This window comes from Lagopus leucura, unplaced genomic scaffold (assembly GCF_019238085.1).
Source record: "Lagopus leucura isolate 7727_CA_CO unplaced genomic scaffold, USGS_WTPT01 Super-Scaffold_100024, whole genome shotgun sequence".
NCBI lineage: Eukaryota > Metazoa > Chordata > Aves > Galliformes > Phasianidae > Lagopus > Lagopus leucura.
Window position 1 is genome coordinate 4,313,000 of NW_024962276.1, and position 26,661 is coordinate 4,339,660.

Consider the following 26,661-nt stretch of genomic DNA (forward strand, 5'->3'; position numbering starts at 1 on the left):
GCCTGCTGTGCAGTGACAGCTGGCCCTGGATGGCACAGCGTGCCTCCAAACCCTGGTGGCAACTCCGGTGACTGCCTGTGTTCTGCTTCAGCACCTCCCATGAGGAAGTTCCTAGAACATGAGCCACTCTCCTCCAAGAGGACCAAGCCTGCAAGGACTGCAACACCTCAGTGTCAATGACAGAAGTTACCATCTCAGATTTGAGATGCAAGGAGCAGGGCACAGCCACAGCAGAAGCAAGACTGCAGTGCAGGAGAGGCCGTGCCAAGCACAGTGGAGCAGAGGGAGGGCTGGAGGAGGAGCAGAGGTTGTTCTCAGCTGAAACCCCCACAGTGAAATCAAGTCAGAAGGTTCAACAGCTGCTATTTTTTTCCCCTTTTGCATGCTCAATCTTTTACATTCTGAAATAGTAATAATTATGAGCACAAAGAGATCCATGGTTTCTTTCTGCAATTGAAGCAAGAGGGTGCTCATTGTGTAATGGCAGATGAGAGAATAAAAAAGTTATGGGGTTTAGCATCAATAGGGACACTTTCTCCTGTGAAACACAGCAGCTTTGGGTAAAACCACTTGGCTCCTGTCCAGAGCCTGTTGACTGGGTGCAAAGCTGCAAGCTAGCCACATTCCACCTGCTACACTCCATCCTTCAGCAGTAGTAAGGTCAGACCTATGAGGTCTGCCTACTGCAGACTAGCTCCAGCAGACCAGCTCTTCTCTCATATGGCCTGCCCTCCAACCATTTCTATAGCAGTGTGTAAGATCACTCTTTCACAACAGAAAGTAGAAAGATGCTGAAAGGTGAAGAGACCAACCCAGGATTAAAGACAGGGCTGTATGGCATTGCCTGGTACACACAGCAGCAGGATGAGATTAAGCACAGCTCCCAAAAAGGTGCTCGGCTCCATTTACAGGAGCAGCTTTACAGAGAAGCAAAGCTGTAAAAGAGAAAACAAGAACACAAGATGCAGAATGAAAGGAAGAAGCAGAGAGGTGAAATTGAAGACCGTAGATTTCAAATGTATTTTTATGGATCCAGCTAAACTTTTTGACCAGGATCCAGGGTTTACAGGCTGTTGCATTCTTAAGCGCTACTCACACACACTGCTCTTTGTAAATTGATGTCCACTGAACACCAAAGGTGCTGCTCAATGCTCTCAGCATGGCACAGTTAACCTACTCACCAGCATTCAGGTGGCAGTCTTTAATCTGGAACTGCAGCTCATTTTCATTTGGAATGTCTTTCCAAGTCGCGAGGAAGACCTGGCGCTCTGCAAACAAGACACACCATCAGCACATGCAGAATTATAGCATTAATTAGAACAGAACAATGCAAGGCAGAGACACAGGAGACCTCTGGATCACATTTGGACCTGGTGTGGTCAGATCCAGGGTTTGTTTCTATGATAACCCCAGTCTCACTGCAAAAGCAGCAAGGTGTTGGTGGTTTTTGGATGTCCCCAAGCCAAAGACAGCCTCACAAACCAAGAGCAGGTGGGATTTGACAAGGAGACCCACAGATTTAAGAATTATGTTACAGTGCAAGTTAAGATGCTCTTTACAAGCCAACCCAAACAATGTAATCAAGGGAAGGGGAATGTAAGAGTTCAAATTGAGGCAATTCCCACACTCATTTGAGTGAACCAAACCCCAAAGAATCAAAACAACAACAAAAAAAAAAAACACCAGAAATCAGTTTCAAAGCAAACAGATCCACTCCTTGTCTGACAGAGGCTCAGAGCAGATGTGAGATGCAGCTACTGAGCTGCAGGGCTATGGGGACAAGCCACCCAACCATTGCAGATCAATCAGGCTGCTGGGATACGCTGGCACAAAGATCACGGGCAGGCACACGTGGATCTCAGCCACGGCACAGCTGTGCCCAGCTGGATGCTGTAGGGCTCAGGAAGGTCGAGCACGGCCCTAAAAGCACTCACTCACCCATTTTGCCATCCTCCACAAAAAGCACGTTGAGAGGAATTAGGCAGCTGAAGTAAAAGACATCAATGTTGTTTTTCACAGCTACCTGTTGTAGAAGAAATGGTGGTTAAAGCATCAGTATTTGTCTGGAAGTCCAGAGGGGTCCCATGGCTCTGCAAGGTCCATCGCCTGCTCACGCTCTCACTGCTCTCCTAGCAAAGGTCAGCTCTGAGCATGAGACTGCCTGGAGAGATGCTGCTGTACTGCTGGGGAATTTCAGACAAAGATCACTCCCACCCCTCCATGCCCTCTCCATTTTCACTAAAAGCTGCTCAATCTTCTGCAGGCATTTCACCACAATGCTTCAGAGCCAACTGCACTGACAGGTCCCAGACAGCAACTCTGCTCTTCTCTACTCTTGCTCAGCCACCCCCTCCCCTCACTTCTTGCATCCTCAGTATAAGTTTGTCTACAGTGGCCACAAACAGCTACTATCGTGTCTGTCATGTTACACATGAGCTTCTCCATCCCTCCTCTTTTTCCATCTCACCTTTGCAATTCCCCATCTCCAAAGCCCTGTGTATCCCCTAAACTTTAATCCCAACTCTCAGCCATGTCAGTGCTTGCAGGCTCCTGGCTTAATCATGTTAAGCCTGAAGCTGCTCTGCTCTGTATATTCCTCATAGCATCTCCCACCAAGCACACAATGTGCTGCATTCATTCCTGGACGAAAACTCAGACATGGAGCAATCAGGGCAGGTGGAGAAAAAAAAAAAAAGGATAATTTGACAAAAGACTTGACTCTCATGTCATTAAACACCACCAGTGAGGGAGATGCACCACACTGCTTCTTATCACACAGGGTTGCCACATCATTGATGAAACTCTGCCAACTGAGAGCAACGCCACTTCCAGTTCTCTCCAGGCAGGCTAAGAGCTGACAGTATAGCAGGAGCAAATGGGAGGTCTGAGAAAGTGCCCTGTCATAATATACATGGAAAATGTAGCTCTGGGCCCGATTTCTATGCCTCTCATGCAATCCTCACAACATCCTGCACTGCAATAGCTTGTCACAGGAGTACAGCTCAGCAGACAGAGACCTGGAATTGAGGTTGTGTGGTGAGCACTGACTTGCAGGAGCTTCCTTTGAAAAAGAAGTTTCTGCAGCTTTTCACCCAGCTGAAACACAAGCCCAACCACACTGACTGCCGAGCCAAAGAAATAAATTTGCTGCTATGCAGACTTATGCCAAGATAAACTCCAGTCACATTAAATAATTACAGACATCAGTGTTCTGCTGGGAAGATCTATTGTCTGTAGTAGTAGGTTGAAAAAGGCACCCTTAAATTTCTGCAAGAATAGCTGTAGGTAGATGAGGAGGGGAATAAAACAGAATTCCAACGCAAGTCAGCTAATCAGACATAGGTGGTCAGAAATGAGCATTCCCAATGGAATCATCCAGCAGCTGGGGTCCCAGCAGTGCAAAGAGAAGCAAGAAGGTGAATGTGACTCCGTGGGGGTTTGTACTTTCAGCCATCATTAAAGGTAGTAGCTTATATTTAATTCCCACAGTACACACTGGCTTATATAGGATTAGTTTAAAGCCCACTAAAATTATGGTGCAATCTCAAATAAAAATATATTGAAGGATGTCATACTTGGGATTTTGAGCATCTAATGCTGGTGATGGAGGCACTGAGAACAGGAGGGAGTGAGGAGGATTGGCTGACAGACCTCAGGGATTCACCTCTGTAAAATGGAATTAGGAATACGGGGTGAGCAGCCAAAAATGCACCTCACTGTGGGAAGGAGCCTGGGGAAGGACCACATGGCCATTGGAGACACTGCGCTTGGGCAGAGCAGCCCCAGAGATAAGCCAGAAGAGGGAAAACTTAGGCTAATGTCTGGGAAAAACTGATAGTGAGAATGATGAAGCAGCACTAAATCCTCCTGAGGAAGACAAAAGCTTCAGCACTCGGGTATTTAAAATTAGCCTCAACACAGCTCTATGAGGCAGTGCTGAGAAACAAGGCATAGCAGGGTCTGCACTGCGTGACCCAAGATCTTCCCAACTCTGATTTCATGATTAATTGCCTTGTCTTAAAACAACAGAGACTACTTTGCCTTCGCAGCTAATTGTTGTTGCCATACAACAGCAGTTTCTTACAAGGGCTGGAAAGCAGCGCCTTCTCTCCAGTCACAGTTCTGGAGGCACGCACCAAATTAATATGCTAACCCTGTCCCTGCAGCTCCAAAAATGCTATAAAAAGGTATCTGCTGACCTGCTTCTCAACTCTGCAGAAACACATTGAGTAAGCTGCTTTGCTATACTCTGGAGAGCTGCACAATTAAGACACACTGTGAAGTGTAATTTTTCCCAGCAAAGCACAGAAACCTCACTTTAGCCTTCCCCCAAACTGCTCCGTTGGGCTCAGCAATGACATCACACGTCACACTGCAAGCATCTGTAATGATGCAGAAATCAGCTGTTACGTGTCATTTTTGCAAGCAGGATAGAAAACAATACAGTGTCCCCAGACATAGCACTGGGACAGATGGGGGAGCATTTCCAGCCTAGCTGCCATCACACAACACAGTACACTTTGCTCCTTTGGTGGGAGCCCGAGACAATCACTGACATTTGAAGTGATACCAGCAGCTGAGACGTCTCTGCAGGTTTTTCATGCTTGAAAGCAACCTCCACTTGCCTTCAATACATTCTCCAGTCCAGTCTAACTCTGCCTGGGGCTCCGCAGCTTTAACCTGTCGGTCTGCGTATGAGCTACTAAATCTTTAACAAGACCTCTAGCCTCAGACATTTGAGAGTTTAAACAGAAGCATTTTAAATCAAAACAGCTTTCCATCTGCCATCTTTTTTGAAAGGAGAAAAAAATAATAAATGACCAGCTTGTGAATTGAGTCAAGCAGACCGCAAAGCTTCAGAGGGATAAAAGTCAAGGAGGTGACAGATTTTCATGTGATGCTCCATTGCTGAAAGTGTCTGACCCACTGAAGATGGGTAGCGGGCTCCCAATTCCTTATGTCTTGTCTGAGACCATCTAATTGGAGAAGTATCCTCCAGAACGCACTGCTCACCTTGCAGCATGAGCACACTGCTGACGTCCTTCCCTGCAGCACAACCCTCTGATGGCCAACATATGGCAGCGAGGGGAAAAGCCACCTCCTAAGAACAATGCTACATCACTGCTTCAGTAGCGTAGGTTGCTGATGCTTTAAATTCCAGACTTGAGCGTAAGAACCAACTTTCCACGTCAAGTCTGAAAGTAACACAGATGCTTTCCATCAGCAGCAAGTACACAACATACCCACTTGGAATCCCATTAGCAGCTTCACTAAATTAAGGACTGCCTTCCAATTTGGTTTTGGTTTAGAGCCTGGTAACAGCCAAACTGCTAAGGCGAGAACTCTCCTCTGCAGAGTCTTCTACCTCTGCCAGCACAAGGTCATGGCGTGTTCTCTGACAGCCTGCTGCTCTTGCTGTCAGATGCCTTCAGGGAATGCGAGCTGTTTCCCTTCATTGTGTTTGACAGGTCAGCTGCTCGGGATCTAGAGGAGCTTGGCAGCAGGCTGGATGCTCTACCTACAGCTAGGCTAGGAGCTGGCTGCAGACATCGAGCTGCAATGGGAGTGTTACTGCAGAACCCTTTTGGAGGCTCTCCTCCATGCTGGAATACAACTCTTACCAGTTAAGGCCATTCAGAAAAAGAGTAAATAAATCCAGGCAACAAGCCCAAAAAACCACCTTCCACTTCCAACTACACAAGGCCATACATGGTGGTTGAGACAGTGGGCTTGACACAGATCTCCCAGGCAGATATGTAATTTATAAGCAGGCTCCAAATCAATAACATCCACTGCCTGGACTCACACCAATTCTCAGAGGAGAGGTGAAACTGTGAAATCTGTTTCCAAGTGTTGCATTTGTGACCCAGGGTGCATTATCACTTCTCATGAATGATCTCGAACAGCTCTACAACACAAGCGAGGAGCAGTGATGAGTTAGAGCAGAACTGTACATGGAAGGGCTTAAGTGTGATCTGGTGCATTAACCTGCCTGATCTCTTCTCCACAAGGAAGCTGCACCTTCATCTGCCTGTACAGAAATAATGCTTTGCCAAAATCATTGGAGCTAAAAAATATTCTGTACCTCACACTGCTCAGGAGAGGTCTGCATTTCCAAGTATCACTTTCCAGCAAGAAATGGAGCTGGCAGATCCCTCCCTTCCCGTGCTCGTCAGTCCAGTCCAAATCACTTTATGGGCACTTCAGAAAACAGAAGCCATACTTTTCAGTTGTGTGCTCAGCAGCTGCAACAAACAGCCCGGACAGCTGACAGCAGGTGATGTAGGGGAAAGCAGTGCACTGACAGGCAATTCTGAATGCTTATCCAAAGAGAAAGGCAGTGCTCCAGGCTCAGACTCTCAATTCATGCAGCTTGCTTTTGATTGCTCTGACTCCTGCAAACAGTTACCACCTCATAGAAGAAACAATCAGGTTTGTAACATGACAGGCCAAGCTTGTTCCTGAAACTCAGCAGGCTGGCTTCCATTTCACCCATTTCCAGGCTTAGGGGAGTAATTTTTGTGTACGCAAATGATCAGATTGAACATTCTGATGATTTCACAGCATATGTGAACATAACAATGGCCATTTATTAGGAACTCCAATAACACAGGAAGGCTCTCATTTCCCTGTTTCAAGTTTTACTTCAAGAAGTACCTGAAAAGAATAAAGGCTTCTCACTATGAAAAAAATCCCACTTCAGAACCCACTGTCCTCTTTGAGAGCTCAGGTTTACACAGCAAGTCTGTATGACCACTGGCAGCCCAGCTGGCAAAGGAGCCAGGCAATCAACCATGGTGAGGCTCAATCAACTCTTGCACACCTTTTGTGTTACTGCTGTGTTCAGCCCAACCTGGGCTTTATCCATTGAATAATTCACTGCTTGACTGAGTGTTGAATCTAAGGCTTCAACTCTACAGGTCAAGAAAATTGTCACTGCTCAGTCAGGACAGGAGCGCAGTGCTATTCATTATCACAGTGTTGGAAGACAACCAGCAAACAGACTGTTCAGTTGGGAATCGTCATATTTTACCTAAGTAAGCCTCTGAAAATATTAGCCTTCTTGTAAAAAAAGGCATTTTGTTAACTTGTCAAATATTTCAGCTTCTTTCCTTGATTACAAGTGCTAAGATTAAACCAGCTGCATCGGCTGAAGGATTAGAAATGGTAATAAAAATAACCTTAACAAGACTCGGATTCATTCCTTCTGAAATAGTTGCCTAAGGAATGCACAGCTAGCCTTTGAAGTTCCTAATTAACATAACAAAAAGCTGAAAGCTATCAGTTTGGTTAGCTCAGGAGTTATTTGTTTTGGTACTAAAACAAAAAGATCCCCACCACAACAGGAGCTGAAGGTAAGGTCCTCAGGTTCAAACCAGCTCCGAATTCTACAGCTCAGGAAAAAAAATAACAAACAAACCTGCATTAAGCAAATTCAGCTTGATGAGTGTTTTTGGTTCTTCAATGAATGCAGGACTGGAGAATACAAACGTCCCTATGTTGTGCTATAAATTGTTCCCTAAGTAGGTCACCAAAATGATTTCGGACTGTTTCAAGACAGATAATTTCTACATGAACTCACAAAACAAAACCAGAGCCTTGGCTGTCAGGGCAATGACAGATCTCCATCAAACCCACTACTGTCAGGAAAGTAAGGGGAGTGCTCTTTTTAACTTGGCATCTGCTATCATGATTCAACTCCTTGCAGAGAAATATACTATTACTCCATATGGCAGCTTCCCCAATTGTAAAAGGGCAGCCAACTTCTATGGCAATGAGAGAGCTAGCAAATTAGTATCTAAGTCTGGCACTGATGAAGCTCTGCTGTCCCAATATAAGGCAGTCGGAGGTTTCCTTGCATGTTTTCTCTTTGCTTTGTTCTAGCAGAAGAGAATATAAGAAACAGCATTCTGATTCCTTTAGAGGTTTAATAACCCAAATACTTCACTTCCTTGCTGATCAAAGTAGCAGCAACTTGAGAATGCCTCACTGAGAGCATCTTCAGTGCTATGGAGGCAGATCAGGACCATCATCACCTCCTAGAGCTCCAAGCTGCCTTCAGAGCAGGCAGCGACTTCACACCATCCAACCCAAACGCAGAGGAACAACCTGTGACCTAGATGCAGACGGAACCCAGCTCTTCCACAGGGCAGAAGAGCCCTCTGTGTAAGGCAAGCACATGCAAGTCACTTACTGTCCACATGCTCCCCCAGTCGCATGACTGAGCTCAGAGCCCGAGTGTAGGACTGCTCGTTTGAGCGCCAGAGAAGCTATTTCAAGCTGCTTGCCCAAAGACTCATCAATAAATCATAAGCCCCAGAAAGGAATTCAAGGGAAAGGAAAAAACAGTTGCTCAGGCAGAATAAATAGTAACTTTCATTGCATTCTCTTAATCTATAAAGAGAATAAGCTACTTTAAAATACTCCCCTCTGTGGATTGCTACGTTACAGGAACCCAACCCAGTTCCCAGCTCCTGTAGATACGACATAAGCAAAACATGCTACAATGCAATTAACTGCACCCTTGGGATACAAGGAAAATTCATCTTGGAGGAGCCAGCTCCACAAACAGGGACAGTGGTCATGGAGTCTGACTGCCAGGTGCCTGCATGCAACAGGAATGGGGAACAGCCTCCTTCCAGGAGAGGATCACATCTGCTCAATGAGTGCTTCAGCTACAGCAGCTCGGGCAAGACCACTAAGGCATGCCAGAACTGATGCAGACAACCTTAGGTCCAGACCAGGCTTTCTCTGTTCAGACCAGCTCCAATTTCTAAGCCCAACCAAACTTTGCAATCTGTTCACACAAGTGCCTTGCTGGAGCAGAACAAAGTGCAAGCAGTGGCTCTGAGGCATCTGAAAAGGCAAGTCGCAAAATCCCAGAAGTTTTCTTTCAGAGGAAGGAAAAGGAAAAAAGATTTGGCCAGGCTCGTGGCCAACATTCACACAACCTTCTGGCTCTACCTGGTTGCCCTATACATGTGGGGCTTGGTTACCACACTGTGTTGGGCCAAAGATCAGGGCTGAGCAGCTGCAGATCCACCCCTGCCCAGGAGACAATCCTTACCTGGAGGTTGTTCAGAGGCTCCATTTTCATGACTGGTCCAAGGGTGTTGAGGGGCAGAGAGACATCAATACTTTGGTTTGGCATCAGAGGGGTGTGAATGGCCAATGGAGTGCTTGGGATGACCCCAAAGCTGGGCAAGAGAAAAACAGAGATGATGACAGCAGCACTGCACTGCTGGAGACAGTCTATGAGGAAGAAATCCAGGTGCTGTCCCAACACCTATTCCCTTTTTACCAAGCCTGAGCTGGCTCACTTCTTCCTGGACTGCCCCGTTTCTTCCTGAGCTGCCCTTGCTGTTGCTCCAGAAAAAGGAGCACAGCTGACAACAAGCATCATGGCAGATACTCAAAGCAGTGCAAGGCAAAGGAAAACCAATCTGGTGGTCTCCCTGACAGCATGCACCTGGCCCAGAGGATCCACATCTGGAAACAGTTCTACCACCTGCATGGCATCCGTCAGGCTCGGGCCTCCAGGCTCTCTGTATGGCTGTTAACCATTGGAAGCTATAGAAGAAAGAATTGAAGCCAATACCAAACAAATAACATAACCAAGGAGGAACATATGGTTTACAACAGAGCACTGTAGAACAAATTAATCAATGCAGCCAGCTGTTTGGTCCCTAATGACAGCATCTGGACTTAATCCTGGCTTTAATGCTTGGTTTGAGTTGAGGCTCCTTCAGCTGGGGTCACACATCACCATACAGCAAATCTTTACTTGCCTCTTCAGTCCAAGCTGCATTTAATTCCGCAGGCACCTCAATTTAGAGCAGAAGAGGGAAAGCAGCTAACATTTAACATAAGAATTTGTACAATCTGACAGTGCAGGTTCTTTTCAAAGGCAAACAGCAGTGCAGACATACAGGACGCTTGCTTCTCCTTCTGATACCAGCAGATGCACTGTTCTTGGTTTTTCTTAGTTTTCAGCTCTAAGAAGCTGAGAAGAGAATGCTTTCAGAGAGGACCCAGCCATGACAATTGCCATCTGCAGCCATTTCACCTTAGGAGATATAAACCCTGGTGTTTTCCCTTATTCTTTGAGAGGAAAGAAAGCTGCATTTCCTACTAAGTGGCTGTGATATTACAGCACACCAGAGGTCTAGCTGCTTGTTTCTATCCCCTATCTTTTATCCCAGGACTGCAGTGAATGCAATTAGTAGCAGCAGGAAAGGGAGAAATGCAATAGAAACTTCCCAATCACAAGCCTCAATGTTTACACCCAAAGAGACAGCTCACTGCAGTTATTTCCAATGCACCAGGCAGAGTGGAAAGCAGTGACAGGAGAACAGCATTTGTAGAAGAGTAAACAGTAGTAGAAAACATACAGAGCATGTGTTGATAAGATGCAAAAGGAGAAACTGCTGTTTTACTGTACAGTATTTAAACTTCTTACATCCTTGAGAAGCACCACCACGTAGGTATGGCTAGAACACAGTTTGATGTATAGGGAAAATCAAAAGCAAAATCTTTTTTTTTTTTTTAAAGACCAATCTGCACAAAACATTTGCATATAGCAGTTTAGCAAAAACTCTCTGGAAAATATAGCAGTCCAGGGAGAACATTTACTGACTTACTTAGCATAATGTCTGTTATAAGTAAATACTATTCGTCCCAAGAAATCCTAAATTTGCAAGGCTAACGATGATGTTAAAGAGATGGTTCCAGCAGATCTTAGTTATAGAAAGTCCTTTTCCTGTGAAGGGCTCCTAAGGAACCAGCAAAGCATCTCAGTCACAAGATCCTCTTTGCAGCCTTGATGAGAACCATCCTGGGCCTTGATGTGCTGCTCACAACCTACAAGAAAGCAGCTGCGTGCCCTGTGACCAGAAAAGGTATTTTTGGGAAGGCAGTGGGGAGGCACCATGTCACGTCTTTTGGCTGGGATGCATTTCTGAGAACAATCTGTATGTTCTAAGCACTCAAGTGGCTGCTCCTAGCAAAAATCATTTCGCTGCCAATTACAGGGAAAACACGTGCCATAGGCTCTTACTTTGCAACTTCTCCACTGACAAATAGCTTTATTAATGAGACCTGCACTTCCAGACAGTCTGAGGGGCAGCATAGCAATTAAGTCAGGAGGCAAAGGCATTAGGGATCAGTATTTGTGCAGCTCAGATGCTTGTCTGTTTATTCTCTCACTTTCCTCAGGGCACTTAGTAGCTATAAAGCCACTTACCTGCCTAACAACACAAAAGGTGGCTTTAAAACTCTGGAGAGATTAAACAGGGCAGATGCTGCTTCAAGCCAGGAGAATGATGGGACTGTCTGCTGCCTGTTTGCTTAATGGATGCATGAGGCAGCAGTGCCAGCACAGTTGAACACCACCATACCAGTGTGTATTTTCAGCTCTCAACTATGGCAGTGTAATGGAGAGTAGTAGCTCTCCAGAAGACAGACTCCTTTCATAAGAACATGCAATTTTTGTTTTTTTTAAGATAGCAGATAAAGCATATTGGTTTCTTACCTGTTCTTGTTGAACTGAATGGCAAAGTCAGTCATGTGCTGCAAAGCCTTATTGGTGAAGTTCATCTCCATGTAAATGTGTCCCTGCCTATGACTGAATGTGCCTGAGATCTCCAGTCCTTTAGCTTTCACTGCAGGCAACCAAACCTGAAACAAGAGATTTCAGAAAATCTGAGCAGTTCAAAAAGAAATACTTCACTCAAAACTACGGGGATTTTTTGTACCTGGTCTGATACGCTATGTAACCTGCAAGCAGATCAGGACTGAGATGCTTTGCAGTAGTCCAAGATTCTAGATCCCATAGGGTAATTTTAGTTGATTCAACCACTGGCTATTTAATGAGTGCAAATGTTTGTTTACTCCCTTTGAGGCATGAAAGGGCCAACCCTGAGCTCCCTGTGGCTGCTCTGCAGCCTGCTACCAGAACCACGCTCTGTAGCTAATGAACTCTCCAGACTAAGCATCTGCAATCTCTGTCTAATAGAGCATTTATCTGCATTACACTGTGGAGTGCTCATCCCGAGTATGTGATTTTTATCTGCAGTGTCATGTTCAATTCCTCCAAATAAACGAGTCTTCTAGGAAAATTGTAGCAAATGGTATCCTGCCCTCATTTTCCTGGGGAAGCTTGCTGGGAAGTAGGTCTCCAACAAAACTGGGATTCTCACAGTTTCTATGGGCCAATCTTTAGAGTAATACTGTCACAGGCAAAAAGAAGGAATAAAAAACTAGAGCTCTGTGACTAATGTCATCTCCAACAAACCACTGCTCTGCCCATGAAAAACAAAGAATTTTTGTCCCTAATGGGACAAAATTGAACCCAAGGTGCTCTACTAGCACTACAAACCAACAAAGGGGACACGAGCAGCCTCAGTCCCCATTGCCTAAGGGAGGGCAACATACTGAGGTTGTTCTCTTTCCTTACGTACAGATTTGGGAGCCACATATCCTCCGGGAGCCATGCCTATACCAGATGAGAGCTCAAAGAGATCGTTGAGTCCACTGCTCACCACGGCTGGGGTGGGTGAAGGGGCAAAAGTGGCTGGCACAGAAGAGGGAATGTAGGTCTGCCCCACCTGGACGGGTTAGAAAGAACAGCCAACAATTAACACCACATACAAAGAACACCACTCACTTAATAAAGCATGAACTTGGGCAATATCCTACATATTTTAAAGCCATTTGCAGCTTCCCCACTGAATTATCAACAGTGCTAAGTAATGCATTTGAACTCCAAAGCTCTCGGCAAGTAATCCCTACATCCAGCTGTCACCTCAACCACGCAATAGCTTTCACATCATTTTTATAGTTCCAGTTATCTACTCCCAACATAAAGAAATCTTTATTCCTCATTGCTCCAGCCTAAAAAGACAGTGAGCTTTACAGATCTATGCTACACAAGCCCAGGAAAAAGACAAGATGCTTCAAATCTTCCTCCAATTATAACATTCCTCAGGAATCTGCAAGATTTTGCATATCTAGAGATAAAAAGGGAGTCAAAACCACGTTACATACTCCCACCCAAAGTCAGAGCTCTGCTTTTTTAGCACTGTGGTTCAAAAGATTCACTCATGAAGCAAAATCAGTGGTCTCTGCCCACCAAGGGACACCGTGCCTACAAGAAGGGCAATCCTTTCCCCCAGGACTTAACAGGAGGTCCCAATTCCCAGTGGGACAGTCACGCTCAAGTCAAGTTTCCAAGTTATCTTACTGAGAGAAAGAAGAATTAAGTGCTTGAGGATAGGATTCACCACAGTTATCAGCCCAGGAACAAGCAGAATGACCAAGGCATGCAGCAGGAGATATTCATGATGGGTCTGAAATCTCACTTCTGTGCTGTGCTTGGGAACCTACCTGAGATGTGGCTTCTCAACCAATGCTTTGGACAGGGAGAAGGGATGGATTTACGGAGCTGGGTGGTGGGTTTGTGCTGGCTCAGGAAGGCAGAGACCTGGCTTTGTAGGGGTGATCTCTGCAGAGCAAACAGCCCCCACATTCCAGAGCACAAACCATGCCACAGGCTGTCCTCTGCTCTCATGGTAAAGTTAGACAGGAACACAAGATTCACAGGGAAAGAAGGAGAGAGAATGACTGCAGCCACAAGCAGTATCTCAAGGGCCCTCCTTCCAGAACTGAGCACATTTTTTCTCATTTTCTATGCAGTGCTAGGAGGAGGGAGTGGAGCTTGCTCCAGGAGGTTGCATTTGACCATGGGTTGGAGGCACGCTCCCTCCTGCCTGCTGTGTTCTCTTGTCATTTTGCATCGCTTTCCCATGCTTTCCTAGAAGAAGCTGGTATGTATTTGAAGCTAAGAGTGCTTTGAAGCAGCCTGGAAGCGTCCTGGGCTCAAGGCACTAGGACAGAAAAGGAAGCCAGAGTTCTGTCAGGCAGAGCACAGCACTGGCCACATGTGGTATGCTCAGAGCATACCAAGCCCTGATATTCTGAGAAAAGTCACACATGGCTTTTGGGAGGAGGAAAGCATGGAGCTGCTCAGGTCAGACAAGGCTGTGGTGCGCTGGGTTAGGGTTAGAGCTGTGTGAGCAGAGCAGTAAGCAGCCTCAGCCTTCCAGCTTTAAGGACAGGGTACTGCCATGTTAATGCTGGGGCTCAAGCTGAAAGCTCCGAGAAAGAAGAGCTAAGCAAAGTCAGCAGCTCTGGCCCCAGTGACTCTCAGGAGAGCCCAGATGGCAGCAACATCGGTTGGGACCTGTAGGTTTGGCTGCAGTTTCCATTCGCATACATCTTCAGGGCTTTAAGCATCTTCCTGCACACAGTGGGTAAGGGTGTAGTTAAAAACCCCCTGGGCTTTCTGCAGCTTTTTTTTTTAAACTGGGGAAAAAAATGGAATGGCACTTACTGCCGGACTTCCTCCAATGCCCCCGCCAAGGTCACTGCCAAGCTGAAAGAGAGAAGGAGAGAGAGGAGAGACAGACAGAGGTCAGTAGAGCCAGTGTCAGAGGGCCGGAGCAGAGCTCCCACCCGCACTGTTGCTGTGTACAGGACAGACAGAAATGCAATGCTGGGAAAGCACAGTGAACAGAGGGGTTTCAGGGCTGTTTTGCGAGCAGAGCTTGCTAGAAATCTACCTCCAGACACATATTGCAGCAAGAAGCATTTTCCTGGTTAACAAAACCAAAATTCATCCTCTCTCACGCCTGTCATCCACGCAACAAACTGCGCAGCTCTTCCCTTCTCGTGCATCAATGCTTTCCCTTCAACCCACAGCTCTATAAAACCCAGTGGGGTAACTGTGAAATGGAATAAAAATAAAACTGACAGGAAGCTTGCTTCCTGAAAGCTGTGGTTTTCTAGACAAGAGCCACAAATGACAGAAAAAACACAACAGGTCTCAGGGATGTCTCTCTCCTCAATTGCTTTTTCTTTTTTTTCCCAATAGCTGGGAACAAAGAGAAAGGGCTGTAGCTGCTATTACAGAAGCCCAGCTCGATGAGCTTTGGTTTCCCTTTGAAGACTGCTGTCCCTCCCTTGGAGAGGACAAAACCAGCTTCGCTATCTAATGGGCCACTGGAATAGCACAGAGACCTTACTGTGCACTGGGATATTTTGGTAATGCTGTCTGCCAAGCTACGCAAACACATTTGGAGGCAACTGAAATAGCTACTTTACATCCTCCATACACACCATATCCTCTCTGAAGCCCTTCTTCCAGGCCAACCTGCAGCTGTCCTACTACAAACACACTTCAAAAAAACCACCTGGGCCACGTTCTCAGAACACCATTTTTCACACATCCACACCACTGTATGCACAGATCTGCAGCAGTTGTTCCCTACAGAGGCATCTCCAGACTCATCCAAGGATTTTGCACGAGACCATGGTAGTACAAGTACAAACCAAGTAGAGTTTTTGTCACATCTGGACACAGATCGTGCTCTGACACCATGCAAGAAGAGGGGAAGTGAGATGGGGGAGAGGGTTGGACTGGAAGCCAGAGCAGCATGGCTTGCCCCATAGGTAGCTTTGCCCTTCCATTTCATCAGGGTGTCCACGAGATTCGGGGTGGCTGCTTGTTTTAAAAGAGCACTTGACAAACTGGGCCATCAAAGGGCTCCAGTATGCAGTTCAAACATACACTGATGGTATAAAAGATTGAGGGAAAAAAGTGTGAAACAACATAAAGCAGGAACTTTCAGGATCAATGTGCTTTGAGGCAAAAAGGTCCCAACCCTTTCCCTTCTGCAGTAAAAACCTGGAAACTCAGTTTTGCTCTGGGCTTTGCAGGCTGTTCTCTAAGATATCTCGTGGCAATGCATTTTACACTGGTCAAGAGATACCATAAAGCTTTGTACTTATTTCTCAGAGCACAGATAAAATGGATAAAACACCCCGAGAGCAGCAGCAAAGATTACCAGCACCAAAACACACATAAAAGCTGATGAATCCCTGCACTGTTCTGGATTCCTTTCCACCCCGACATCTCCCTCCTTCCCCTGCTCCCCATAGAAGCCACCTGAAGCACTTTAACAGCTGTAAGGTGCTAGAGGAGCACAAATCACGCACAGTTTGTCTTTTATTCAGAAGTCTTAATAGTTTCTTTCCTTCCCCTGTGAGTCTCAGCTTATCCCTACTTGGGGTCACAGCAGGAGTTTATCAGAGGTCCCTCATCTTTTACAACTCCACAGCCATCCTCTCATGGTGCACAAGTCCCAGGTCCCTTTGCTTGCTTAAGGGATGACAGATAAGAACGAGCGATTCCAAAGTCAAGAGAAGCACAGAAAGCCAGCCAGAGGATTCAAATCCAATTAATACCAAGCTTATAAAACAGCACTGATTACACTGTCAGGTCTTACTGGAGCAGCCTGGCACAGCAGAGCCACATTCTGCAGGCTGCTCTTAAGCCAAGCCGTGTTGTAGATGAATAGATCAGATCATTTACACCTTGTTACTGGCTCACTGAGGAGTAATAAATGCAACGATTACACCTTATCTCTATTCAGTCTTCAGCACAATGAACTTCACACTCTGTGCTGACAGGCAGCAAAGTCCAGAGGAAAAAAGTAAATAATCCAGTTCATTTCCAGATATTACTGTATGCATGGAGGATTTCTGGTACTGTTCGAGGCAGGAGAAAGACTGGTTTATCAAGCAGCAAGCATTTCACAAAGGGTATTATGAAAATGACTGAATAATTCAGCATAATCGAGAAGGATGTTAACTGTTCTACCACTTCCTACTGCACTCACAAGGGGCTGCAGGCTAGGAACTCGACCTCAAAGAAACCCATACACTGGGCTTGTGAGTGCTCACTGCAAGGGATGGAAGCAATGCCATATCAGGATACTTCAAATTAGCTGCCAGCCTTCACTCTTCCCTGTCAGGGCCTCAGAGCTAACTTTACTCCAGATTCCAATGACAGTGAAGACCATAACAGTGACATGAGTAAGAGGGAAGGAGGAGGACAGAGGGAACAGGAACCAATTACCCATGGAGCGTCCTCTCCCATCTGTGGTGACAGGCAGGGTGCAGAAGGGAAGGAGCAGCTATTAGTCAGGCAAAAAGCACTGCTGAACTGATTCCCAAGGGCTGGCAGCTCTGCTTAACCATTTCCATTCACCAGGAGGAGAGGACTGCATTAGTAGTGCTTCTGTAAGCCCTGAAGGGTGGAGGAGGACTGCTGCTCCGTGCCAGGATGGCAGTCAGTGGGCAGCCTGCAGCCCTACAAAACCCCAACCCTAAGCCCAAGCTGGCAAGCTTGCCTCCTGCTAAAGAGCACAGTGCCTCTGTTTGTGACAATAAGCAGGGGACTAGCACAGAGCCTTGGTCACCAGGCACACAAAGCCCTTCCAAGAGGGCATCTTCTGTAGTACCACCACAACTCCACAAACCATTGTGCTACAACAGCATCCGAGCAGCCTTGTGGGCCAGGCCAGCCCCGTAACACCAGGACAGCACCAGCACTTCACTCCACATTGGCTGACTCAGATGGTGCTGTGGCTGTTCTGCAGTTAGAGAGCATCTACCCCAGCAATTCCTGCTCATACAGACAGTTATGCTGACTTATGAAGTGCAGCACTGCTGGAGTTACTGCATCAGGAGGGTTTATTTGCATCTTAACAGTAGCTTGTAATGAAGTGGCTCTGCTGAAGTGTTCATGTGATCCAGAGGGGTTGTGATCACTTCTGCAACGCGATGTGAGCTATCTGAAGCTCCAAAATAATAGGGGAGGGTGGAGCCACATACAGATATTGCACCACCCATGGCACAGGGACCAGCGTGTATCCGCACTGCAGAGAGACCTGTGGGAGCAGCTACGTGTTTCATGGAGCCATAATTCATGGGTTAAAAGGAGACAATCGCTGCCTCCTCGCTCCTCTGCACTCCAAACCAAGCGTTAAACTCCAGCAGCTGAGCGTGCACTCAGTCACATCACAGCAAAGAATACAAGGCATTCACTGAACAAAAAATAAGTCATGGAGTGCACCCTCTGAACTGCTGGTGGGCTGCAGATCGGTATCTCACTGCACACACTGCTGTGGTTCATTCACAGACATTTTCAGTATCTTGCATGCTGCCTCTTGTCTGTCTGTTTTCTTGCAGAGCAGGACCAAGCTGCCTCAAAGGTGGTGGAGCACCAACCATGCTGCCAATCTCAGCCACCAGCTTCAGTAGCACTCACTGCTAATGCCTCACCTTGCAGAACGGCTTCCATCAACAATAAAACTAAGTATTAAGCATTTATATTTCCTAATATGTAAAAAAGCAACTCTCCAAAGGTCTACAACAAATTGAATAGCTTTCAGTAAGACTAGAATAAGTGACCCACCAGAAGAGCTCCTTATTAGCATATATTAGCAGTGCTCCAGCAAGGGACATGTGCCCTTTTTCAGAAATCCTCACAGATGTCCATTGGAGCTGACCCAACCAGAACAGCCTGGATGAAAGGCTCAGTTCACTGTGAGAGGCTGAGGAGCACACTGGGGAAGCAATGCATCCACTGCATAGAGACAGACGGTGGGTCTGACCTGGCAGGGCCATGCTGTAGTTCCAGAAGGTAAATGAAGCAATAGACCATAGAATCATTAAGGTTGGAAAAGACCACTAAGATCACCAAGTACCACAACAATCCACTCCTATGCCAATGTCCAAATGCCATATCTCTATGGTTCTCAAACGCCTCCAGGGATGGAGACTCCACCACCTCCCTGTATTAATGCATCACTGCTCTTTCTGGGAAGAAATTTTTCCTAATATCTGACCTGAATCTGCCCTGACATAACTTAAAGCATCACCTCATGTCCTGTTGCTGTTACCTAGGAGTAGAGGCCAACCCCCACCCCACCACAACCTCTTCCAGGCAGTTTTAGAGTGATACAGCCACACAGAAGGGGCAACTGGGATCACACCTCCAATATCCAACCTGACTGCAGAGAGTTACAGCTCCACCTAGAATGGCCCAAAATTATTGAGGCAGCCCAGGTATTACAGAAAAAAAAACCTCTGGTTATCCAATGTTTATCAAATAGCTTTACAATTTAGGACATAACTCAATCTCAGGAGCTGCCAGCTTTGAATCAATAATATTCTTGTAGATGAGCGGTTGGAGTATTAAATAAAATCCTTACATAACAGACAATCCAATCCTGTCCATTCCTACAGATTTACTGCTCCATCTCCGAGCTCCAAGCCAGCCCCTTTGGCTCCTTGCCATGGTGGCCAGCTCCTGCTAAGCACTCAGCTCACTGCATGACATGCCACGCAGCACAGCTCTCGTGCCCACTGGTTTTCAGAGCAAATGAGCACATGAAAAGGCTCGAAGACAAAATGACCTTGGCTCATTGCAGTGCTATCCTATAAAGGGCTGCATCAAGAATGTACTGGGAGCTGGAGCACTGCCTGCAGTCTGCATGAAGCACAGCCATCGGGATGGGCTTCAAGGAGACAGAGCATCACAATCCATACTTCCACATCCTTCAGTCTGCTGCCCAAGAGCTGGAGATCTCAAGCAGCTTTGCAACAGTGGGCTTGGTCAATGTTATGCAGGAAAGAAAGCAAAGCAGAGGAAAAACAAGAACTGTGCAGGGTTGACAAGGGCACAACCTGGAACACACTCAGTGCTGGCTCTGCTTGCTACAGAACAGCACTCTCTCTCCAAAATTTGTGTAGCCAGTCTGGTTATAAACAAAGCATATCTTGTTCTTGTACTAAAGGCACATTTTTTCCTCTTTTTTTAAATTGTTAACACATGCTCAGCATCTGTGCATGCACAATATGCACATTTAATTACAGGACTCACTATGGAGATGAAGAATGAGGTATTCACTAAAGAAGCTAACCTACCGAGCAGCTGGCTGGTCATGGGGACAAGAACCTAGCAGTCCTGAGTTAAAAAAAAGCAAACAGTACAAACTTGCTGTTTACCCAGTATTACAGCATGCAGACTCCATTCAAATGCCTGCAACACAAAACCCTACAGTTTGAGGAGCAGAAATGCAGAATGATATTTGCAGTGGAAGTTAATGCTTCTGTTGACCTTCCTGAGTCAGCCTCGCTGGGACTTTGGCATCTGAAGACAGACGCCTTCTCTGAAGAAAAGGAAGCATGATGAAATACACAAGATCTGCAACAAGTATCCAAGGGTTCAACACATGACACTGAGTGAATGTGACAAACTGGCTGTGAGCCTGCAGCCCCGTCCAGACCTTCAGCTGCCTTTGTGACACTCGCAGTACTGACGCAATCTCACCATTGCTGGAGCAGACCATGATTTCATGCACATCCCAAGCAGTTTTCTTCTTCCACTCTAACACAGTGGCTTATTTAGGCTTTCTTGCAAGGAACAAGCAGGGCTGAGAATTGCTCTGCTCTTGTGTGTCACTCAATGCGTGCCCCCAACTCAGGCTATGGTATGAACACCATTGTATTCAATGGTATTCCTTTATCTCCTCTCAGGTCACCTGAGATCCAAAAAGGATCAGCTCATGATGAGCAGAAAATTGAGACTGACAGCAGAGGTGACAAACTCCATCACCAGGAATCTTAAAAACAACTCTACACACAATCCTGTTGGGATTGATCGTAATTTTGCTCAGCATCCTTCCATGCCTGGTTCCAGAACTCTTCTTTAAGGTGATAAGAGGGATGGAAAAAGAAGGGCCAAAGGAGCACACATAGAGGACAGCAGCTGCAATGGGATTACTCTGCTGCAGCACAAGGACCCAAATAGAAATAAACTCTTTCTGGTTTGGGCAAGGAGACTGCTCACACTGCTCCATGCAGAGGAATGGGCGCTGTGCTCAGTCTTCTGACAAAGAGAAAGGAAACGCATCTGGAAAAATCTTCAGGAGTAATGCAACACTGATGAAGACGGAAGAACTTATTTCAGGCTCCAGCTCCCTTCACTGCCTGCACGAGCAGCTCAGGCGCCCACCATCCCTGGTTCCTGGCCATTTTTATTTCCAAGAGAAGAACAAAGAGCTCAGCTCTCTTCCAGAAAACACCTGAGGACACCCAACCCACTCACACCCCATGCACAAGTCAGGCATGTGCCTACGTGCATTCTGAGCCCTCTTTTGGGGCTGTACAAGCCCAGTCTAATATCAGGCTAAGATCCAAGCGTGGATTCCCTTGGCTAGTCAAGCAGCACAGAGATGCTGCCTAGCAATTTCGTTAGCACTGGGTTGGGAGAACTCAGCTTGGTGTTTTTTAAACACATGTCCACAGCAATAAACAAAGACAGATTATATTCACTTCCCCACAAACCAAGGTTATTAGGGAACAAAAAGCCAGAGAAAAACAGATACATCAGGACAGGATTCACTTACACACGCAAAGGATAAGGAGAAAACAGGACATGTGATCCAACAGCTCTGCAATAAAAAGCATTCTGGAGGAAAAAACATCATTCAGACTTTTTTTTTTTCATTGCTGTCCCCATCTAATAACGCAGCTGTGAGAGTGCTGACACACAACCCCAGGCACTGCATTGTCCAGAAACAGTCACTTTGGTAGATCACATCCCCCAGCCCCATCAATTTCCTTAAAGCCTGGGAAAAACATGAAGTAAAAGCCTATCACATCAACTAACAGCTCCTCTGCCAAAGTGGGTCAACTGAATTAAGCCCATTAATGCCAGCTGATAGAGAAACCTTTTCTCAAAACCAAGCTGTAGTCTTTCTGCTGCATTCATTTGTCTCTGATACTGAGAAACAATGGGGTACAAGAGAGAGCTTAGAGGACAGCACAGATAAATTTAACTCTTGGTCTTTCTCTGCAATGCATTAATACAAATAAAAATCCCACAATTTCTTAGTGGCAGTTGTCACAATGCAGGGCAAGGGCTGCAAAAGTCACTGCCCTGTGCTGCCTGCATTCCCAGCAACATCAGCTGCAAGTTTCCCTCCCTAATCTTCAACCCCTAGGAGGAAAGAACATCTCCAAGATGCTGTGCAGATGGCACAGAGACCAAAGCACATCTGACCTCTGTGAACACCAATGCCATTATGGGTTAGATTGCTTCCAGTTCATTAGCTCATGAAACATCAGAGCTGGAGGTGTGCTTAACGTCTGCTTTAATCTGATTGCTGAAGATTACAAAAAAGTCTTGGGCAAAAAGGAATTTGTTGCATCAGGGTTCATCCAGCTGTCTCCCACTTCTTAGACAGAGCTTGACTCAGACCTGAAAGTGCATCTGAACACAGTGCACAGCTAATCCAACTCAGCCCACTGGAAGCCAAACCTCACACAAGACAAATCCACTGCAGGTCTGAAAGCTGTGCTCAATGAGGTAGTTTTACTAAGGTTACATGGTGCAAATACAGCTATCCTGCTTCTCACCACACTGGTAAGCCAGCAGGCTGCTACAGGAGCCGTGTTCCACTGTCCCAGGCTGTGATTACACTGACCACCTCCTCCTGCTTGGCTGCCACTCATCTCCTCTCCACTGTAGCTGTTACCTGCTAACAGATCCTCTCATTGCAGCTTATTCCCAACTCACACCACAGAGCAGACATAACATGATTATTTATACTCTGAGACCTGACCCTTTTAGGTATCTGAATACCTCCTCGTGGCTGCTGTAGCAAGGGGAGGGCTAGGCAGAGTGCTTCCTTACAGTCTAACTGCAATTAAGATGTTACTGATACTGAGCCACGACAATCTACAGGATATACAAACGGGGTGACCAAGGGCTATGGCTGACAGCCCTGGGAGTTTGGCACTGAAATTCAGTGGAGTTGGGAACTGGGTGGACTTTAAAAGGGAGTCAAAATTAATTACAAGAGAGTGAGACACTTCACAACTTTAAAACAACTTCAGTTTTTCTCCACAGACAGAAAAAAAGCTTGAGAAACAAATTTATTTCCTGGCATGAAGATTCTGCTGCATGCAGCAACGTTCATTTTACAGCAGGAAAAACCTGCTGAAAGTTGGTACAAGAGCACCGCTTCAATTCTCTTGGAATTACAGATCTCAGCACTGGAAGCTTAAGGACCCAAGCATTACAAGCACAAGTGATCGAAGCTTTGCAGAGATGAGCACAAGCTCCATTTATTTCACACGGGCTGAATGTAAAGAGCATGCTGCTTACCAAGCTGTCCAACCCTCCTCCCAGGAGGTCCACAGCACCCATCTGCATGGAGGACACCTGGGGAACGTTGACAGGGGGTCCCAGGTCCAGGTTGAGCAGGTCACCCAGCAGGTCGCCTTGCGATGGGATGACCTGAGGCTGCTCCAGGTTTGTTGTGGCTGTTGTCCCCACAGGGCTGTCTCCTGCATCAGTGCTGCAGGCAGGAAGGACAAGAAGAGTGATGTTAAGTCGCCTTTGGTCTCTGATTTCCAGTATGGTGAAAGCACATCTAGAGGTGGGCTCACAAGAAAAGCCAGCTACAGGATGATCCTGGCCATCCGTCTAACCGCTGCCATGTACAAGATGTGTTACAGCAACTTGTTATTTAGCACATCAAGTCCTTGAGCACAAGGACCAGCCACGCATTGTGCATGGGCTTCAGTTCAGAAAAGGGAATTTAAGTGTGAAATGCTGCCTACTTGCAGAATCCCAGACCTCTCCAAAATCATGAGTCTTACGTACTACACACACTACAGCACTGAAAACAACTATTTCCCAACTCAGGAAAAGCCCACAGAGATGATTTTTAGCCCAGTGGGCCTGGAGAACTACATGTAAACCTGGGGAAAAAAAAAATAACACAGTTTCTTCTGAGACCTAACACTGATAAAACCCTCATGCCCTTACTCCAACCAATGCTAACCCAGGCGCTCCCCACAGATCTGGATTTATCTCCTTCCACTGACCAACACCAAGCTCCACTGTTTCCTAATTACATATCTCAATCTAGAATTGGTATTTCCCTTCCACCACCTATTTCTTTTTCTCTGCATTAGCAGACATGTTAATTACTAGAAGTGCCTCTTACACAGATTCTGAAGTTTCTCACCATAAGCAGTCTGGCTACACTTTATATTCGTTTGCCACAGGATTTAACGAGGGGAAAAATACTAAGCCTCATGGCAGCTCCCAGACAGCTCACTGCAACATATTTCTCTTTAAACCCAGAGACTCTAATAGTCTAGATAATCTCAAACCCACTGCGTCCTGCTGCCAGCAGTAACTGACAGCATTACTGCCAGCTTGCACCACTGCGGATGCAGCCAGCAGGTAACTGCACAGCAGTGCTGTGGGAATTAATGCACTGGCAAGGTGCTGAACACTGCAGCTCTTCTGTAAGGACTGCAGCTCCTGACTTTGAGAAGCCACGATCCCCTTCCTTATCCCTGTTCATTACTGAGGGGAAGCTTTAGCTTGTTTAAGCCTCTACCAACTCCAGCGTCAGGAGAAAAAGATGCAGCATAAGGAGTGCTGAATGAATGACCCACCAGGCAGTGACAGGGAGGGCTGAAAGCTTCTTTGCATTAGAAGCTTTAGATGCTTAATGGTACCAATATTACAGGGACTTGGAGTACACTGAGCAGCTAGCTAAAACAGTTCTGAAGAGTGGTTACTGTGCTCCACTCCCACCCCCAAACAGAGAACGGGAAAGAACAGCATGTATGAGCAGAGGCACATTACGAGCCGGCAGCACACACACTTGGTTTGTTCCCAGTATGTAATTTCTTTAGCACTACACCTCTTCAACACTTACTCATCCTTCTGCCAATGGAGTAAAGCAATCCCTCCAAGGTCTTATTTAACTGCAGCTGCCCAACCGCCCAACAAAAAATTAGGAAAGGACAAAGCTAAGGCTGTGTGTATTACAAGCAAAATCCCAAGCTTCTATTTTTCTGTACAAAATGAATCTCTGTAAAGAGGTTTGCATAGGCAGCTGCTCAATCTGAAGGAGAACCTCAATCTCTAGTGGACAAGTGAACAACATGCAGAAAGGCTGGTAACAAGGGAGACTAAAGCCACCCACACTCAACTTATTTTTACCACTAGGGCAAATCAAGTAAGAGAGGAAACACCATTTGCATTTATGACTGGCAGACTTGTGTTCACTGGTCCTGGGTCAGTGCAGCCAGACTCGATTTCACAGGCAGGGAGAAAGCAACTCTCATCATATTACATAAATAGCTTTAGTTGCTAAGAATAGCAGAGAAGTGGGATCAGAAAATAGAAAAGGAGCAGCGCTGCACACTGATTTATCAGTGAAACAGCAAAAAATAGCATTCCAAATGTCACTTTGTGAACATTATTAAAAGGTAAGCTTGGATGCTCTGTCTCCCGCTGTAAAGCACACTTAGATTTGTAATTAATACCATTAGCAAATAGCAGTGCTTACCTGAACAAGGAACCATGGGAACAGGGTCAACAGCAACACCCCCACAGCCTGGAACTGCTGTAATGCTGCTCTTGCAGATGTAACCCACTTCCAGGACTGTCATTACGAGGAAGCATTAAAGCTCCAGACTATAAGCTACTATATAATCAATAAAAACTGGAGTTCTTTAGCAGACCCTCATTATCTTCTGGACTGCTTGCTCAGAAGAAACAAGTGGCCTGCTCATTACCACCTCAGCTTACCTTCCATGGTGAATTGGCAAGTGCTTGCGGTGAATCCCATGGCTCCCTTCCACAAAAGCATTGGGCGGTTTGTGGTACACAGAAGCCAGAGACCCAATATGGCAGATCAGCTCATCCAGCAGAGTGGGTTCAATCAGATCAGTCTCCTCAGAGATCAGTGGCTTTTCTGATAAGACCACCTCTTTGGCAGTCACTGGGTCAGTGGAAAGAAGGCGCCAATAGATGTAGCCACGGTCCCGCAGGTCTGGGTTGTCAGAATCCTGAGACAGAGCAACGCATCCAGTCACAGCTCTAATGGGCACTAATGCCTGCCATCACTTCATTTTTTTTTTTCCTAGTGATCCTCATGAATTAAAAAAGCATCCATTTTAGTAGTGACAGTCACCAATGAATTGAAACAACTGTCACATCCTAAGAGTAAATATACTGTACTTTGTATTGTAACAGAAGGATTCAAGATTCCTAGAAATACGACTTACCCAAGGGCATTCATTGGAGAAAGAAAACAAACAGCAGAGCTACTGGATGGATCTTAATAAGCAGCGTTCTCCAAAACAAAAGAGATGTTACTTATCCTGCCTTTTAGTTATCTACTGGAATATGGGAAGATAATGATAAATGTTAAGATACATCAGTTCTCTAGCTGTCAATAACACCCTTGTTTTAGTGCAGATAATTCTGCCTTTGCATGAATTAATTGCTCTCCTTTACAAACAGTTTTGCCCAGAGCAGCAAGAGGTGAGAGCTGGTAGCTAATGTTCTAGGGATATGGAGGTGATGGGGTTTATGCTGCAGTGTAATGTCTGAACTGCTCACTGAAGAAAGAAATGGGATTTTTAATCTCCATATCAGTAGAACAACAGAATAAATGCAACTGGTTTTTATTCCTATAAAATTCTGTTAACATATCCTACAGCTCATTAGCCTCCCTCCTTGTTATTTCTTCTCCTGTGATCTCACTCAGCGCTGCTGACCTGCTATAACCTCCTCCTCTGCCCTCTGCCTCGAGGCATACACAGACACGCAGCAAAACCTCTATTTGTAATAAGGCTGAGCATGGTAAACTCCTCTGGCTCACAAGGACCTGGATGCAGTGTCTGGGTCAACTGAAAGATCTTTCTGCAGTGCTGTTT

The 26,661-nt window shown here is 46.1% G+C and overlaps 1 protein-coding gene across 3 annotated transcripts in view; it reads right to left on the reverse strand.

Moving 5' to 3' along the window:
* The window catches only part of AP2B1 (adaptor related protein complex 2 subunit beta 1), a 64,661-nt gene that overhangs the window by 6,167 nt on the left and 31,833 nt on the right, over window positions 1-26,661 (reverse strand). For 2 of the 3 annotated variants that reach the window (XM_042879444.1, XM_042879445.1), the window contains exons 13-20: window positions 25,529-25,788; window positions 23,078-23,270; window positions 14,390-14,431; window positions 12,459-12,605; window positions 11,531-11,676; window positions 9,068-9,197; window positions 1,939-2,023; window positions 1,182-1,268 (exon numbers count right to left, since the gene is read on the reverse strand). In XM_042879444.1, the coding sequence (XP_042735378.1) occupies window positions 1,182-1,268; window positions 1,939-2,023; window positions 9,068-9,197; window positions 11,531-11,676; window positions 12,459-12,605; window positions 14,390-14,431; window positions 23,078-23,270; window positions 25,529-25,788 (1,090 nt within the window). The remainder of the gene's footprint in view (window positions 1-1,181; window positions 1,269-1,938; window positions 2,024-9,067; window positions 9,198-11,530; window positions 11,677-12,458; window positions 12,606-14,389; window positions 14,432-23,077; window positions 23,271-25,528; window positions 25,789-26,661) is intronic. The other variant, XM_042879446.1, reaches the window with a different exon arrangement.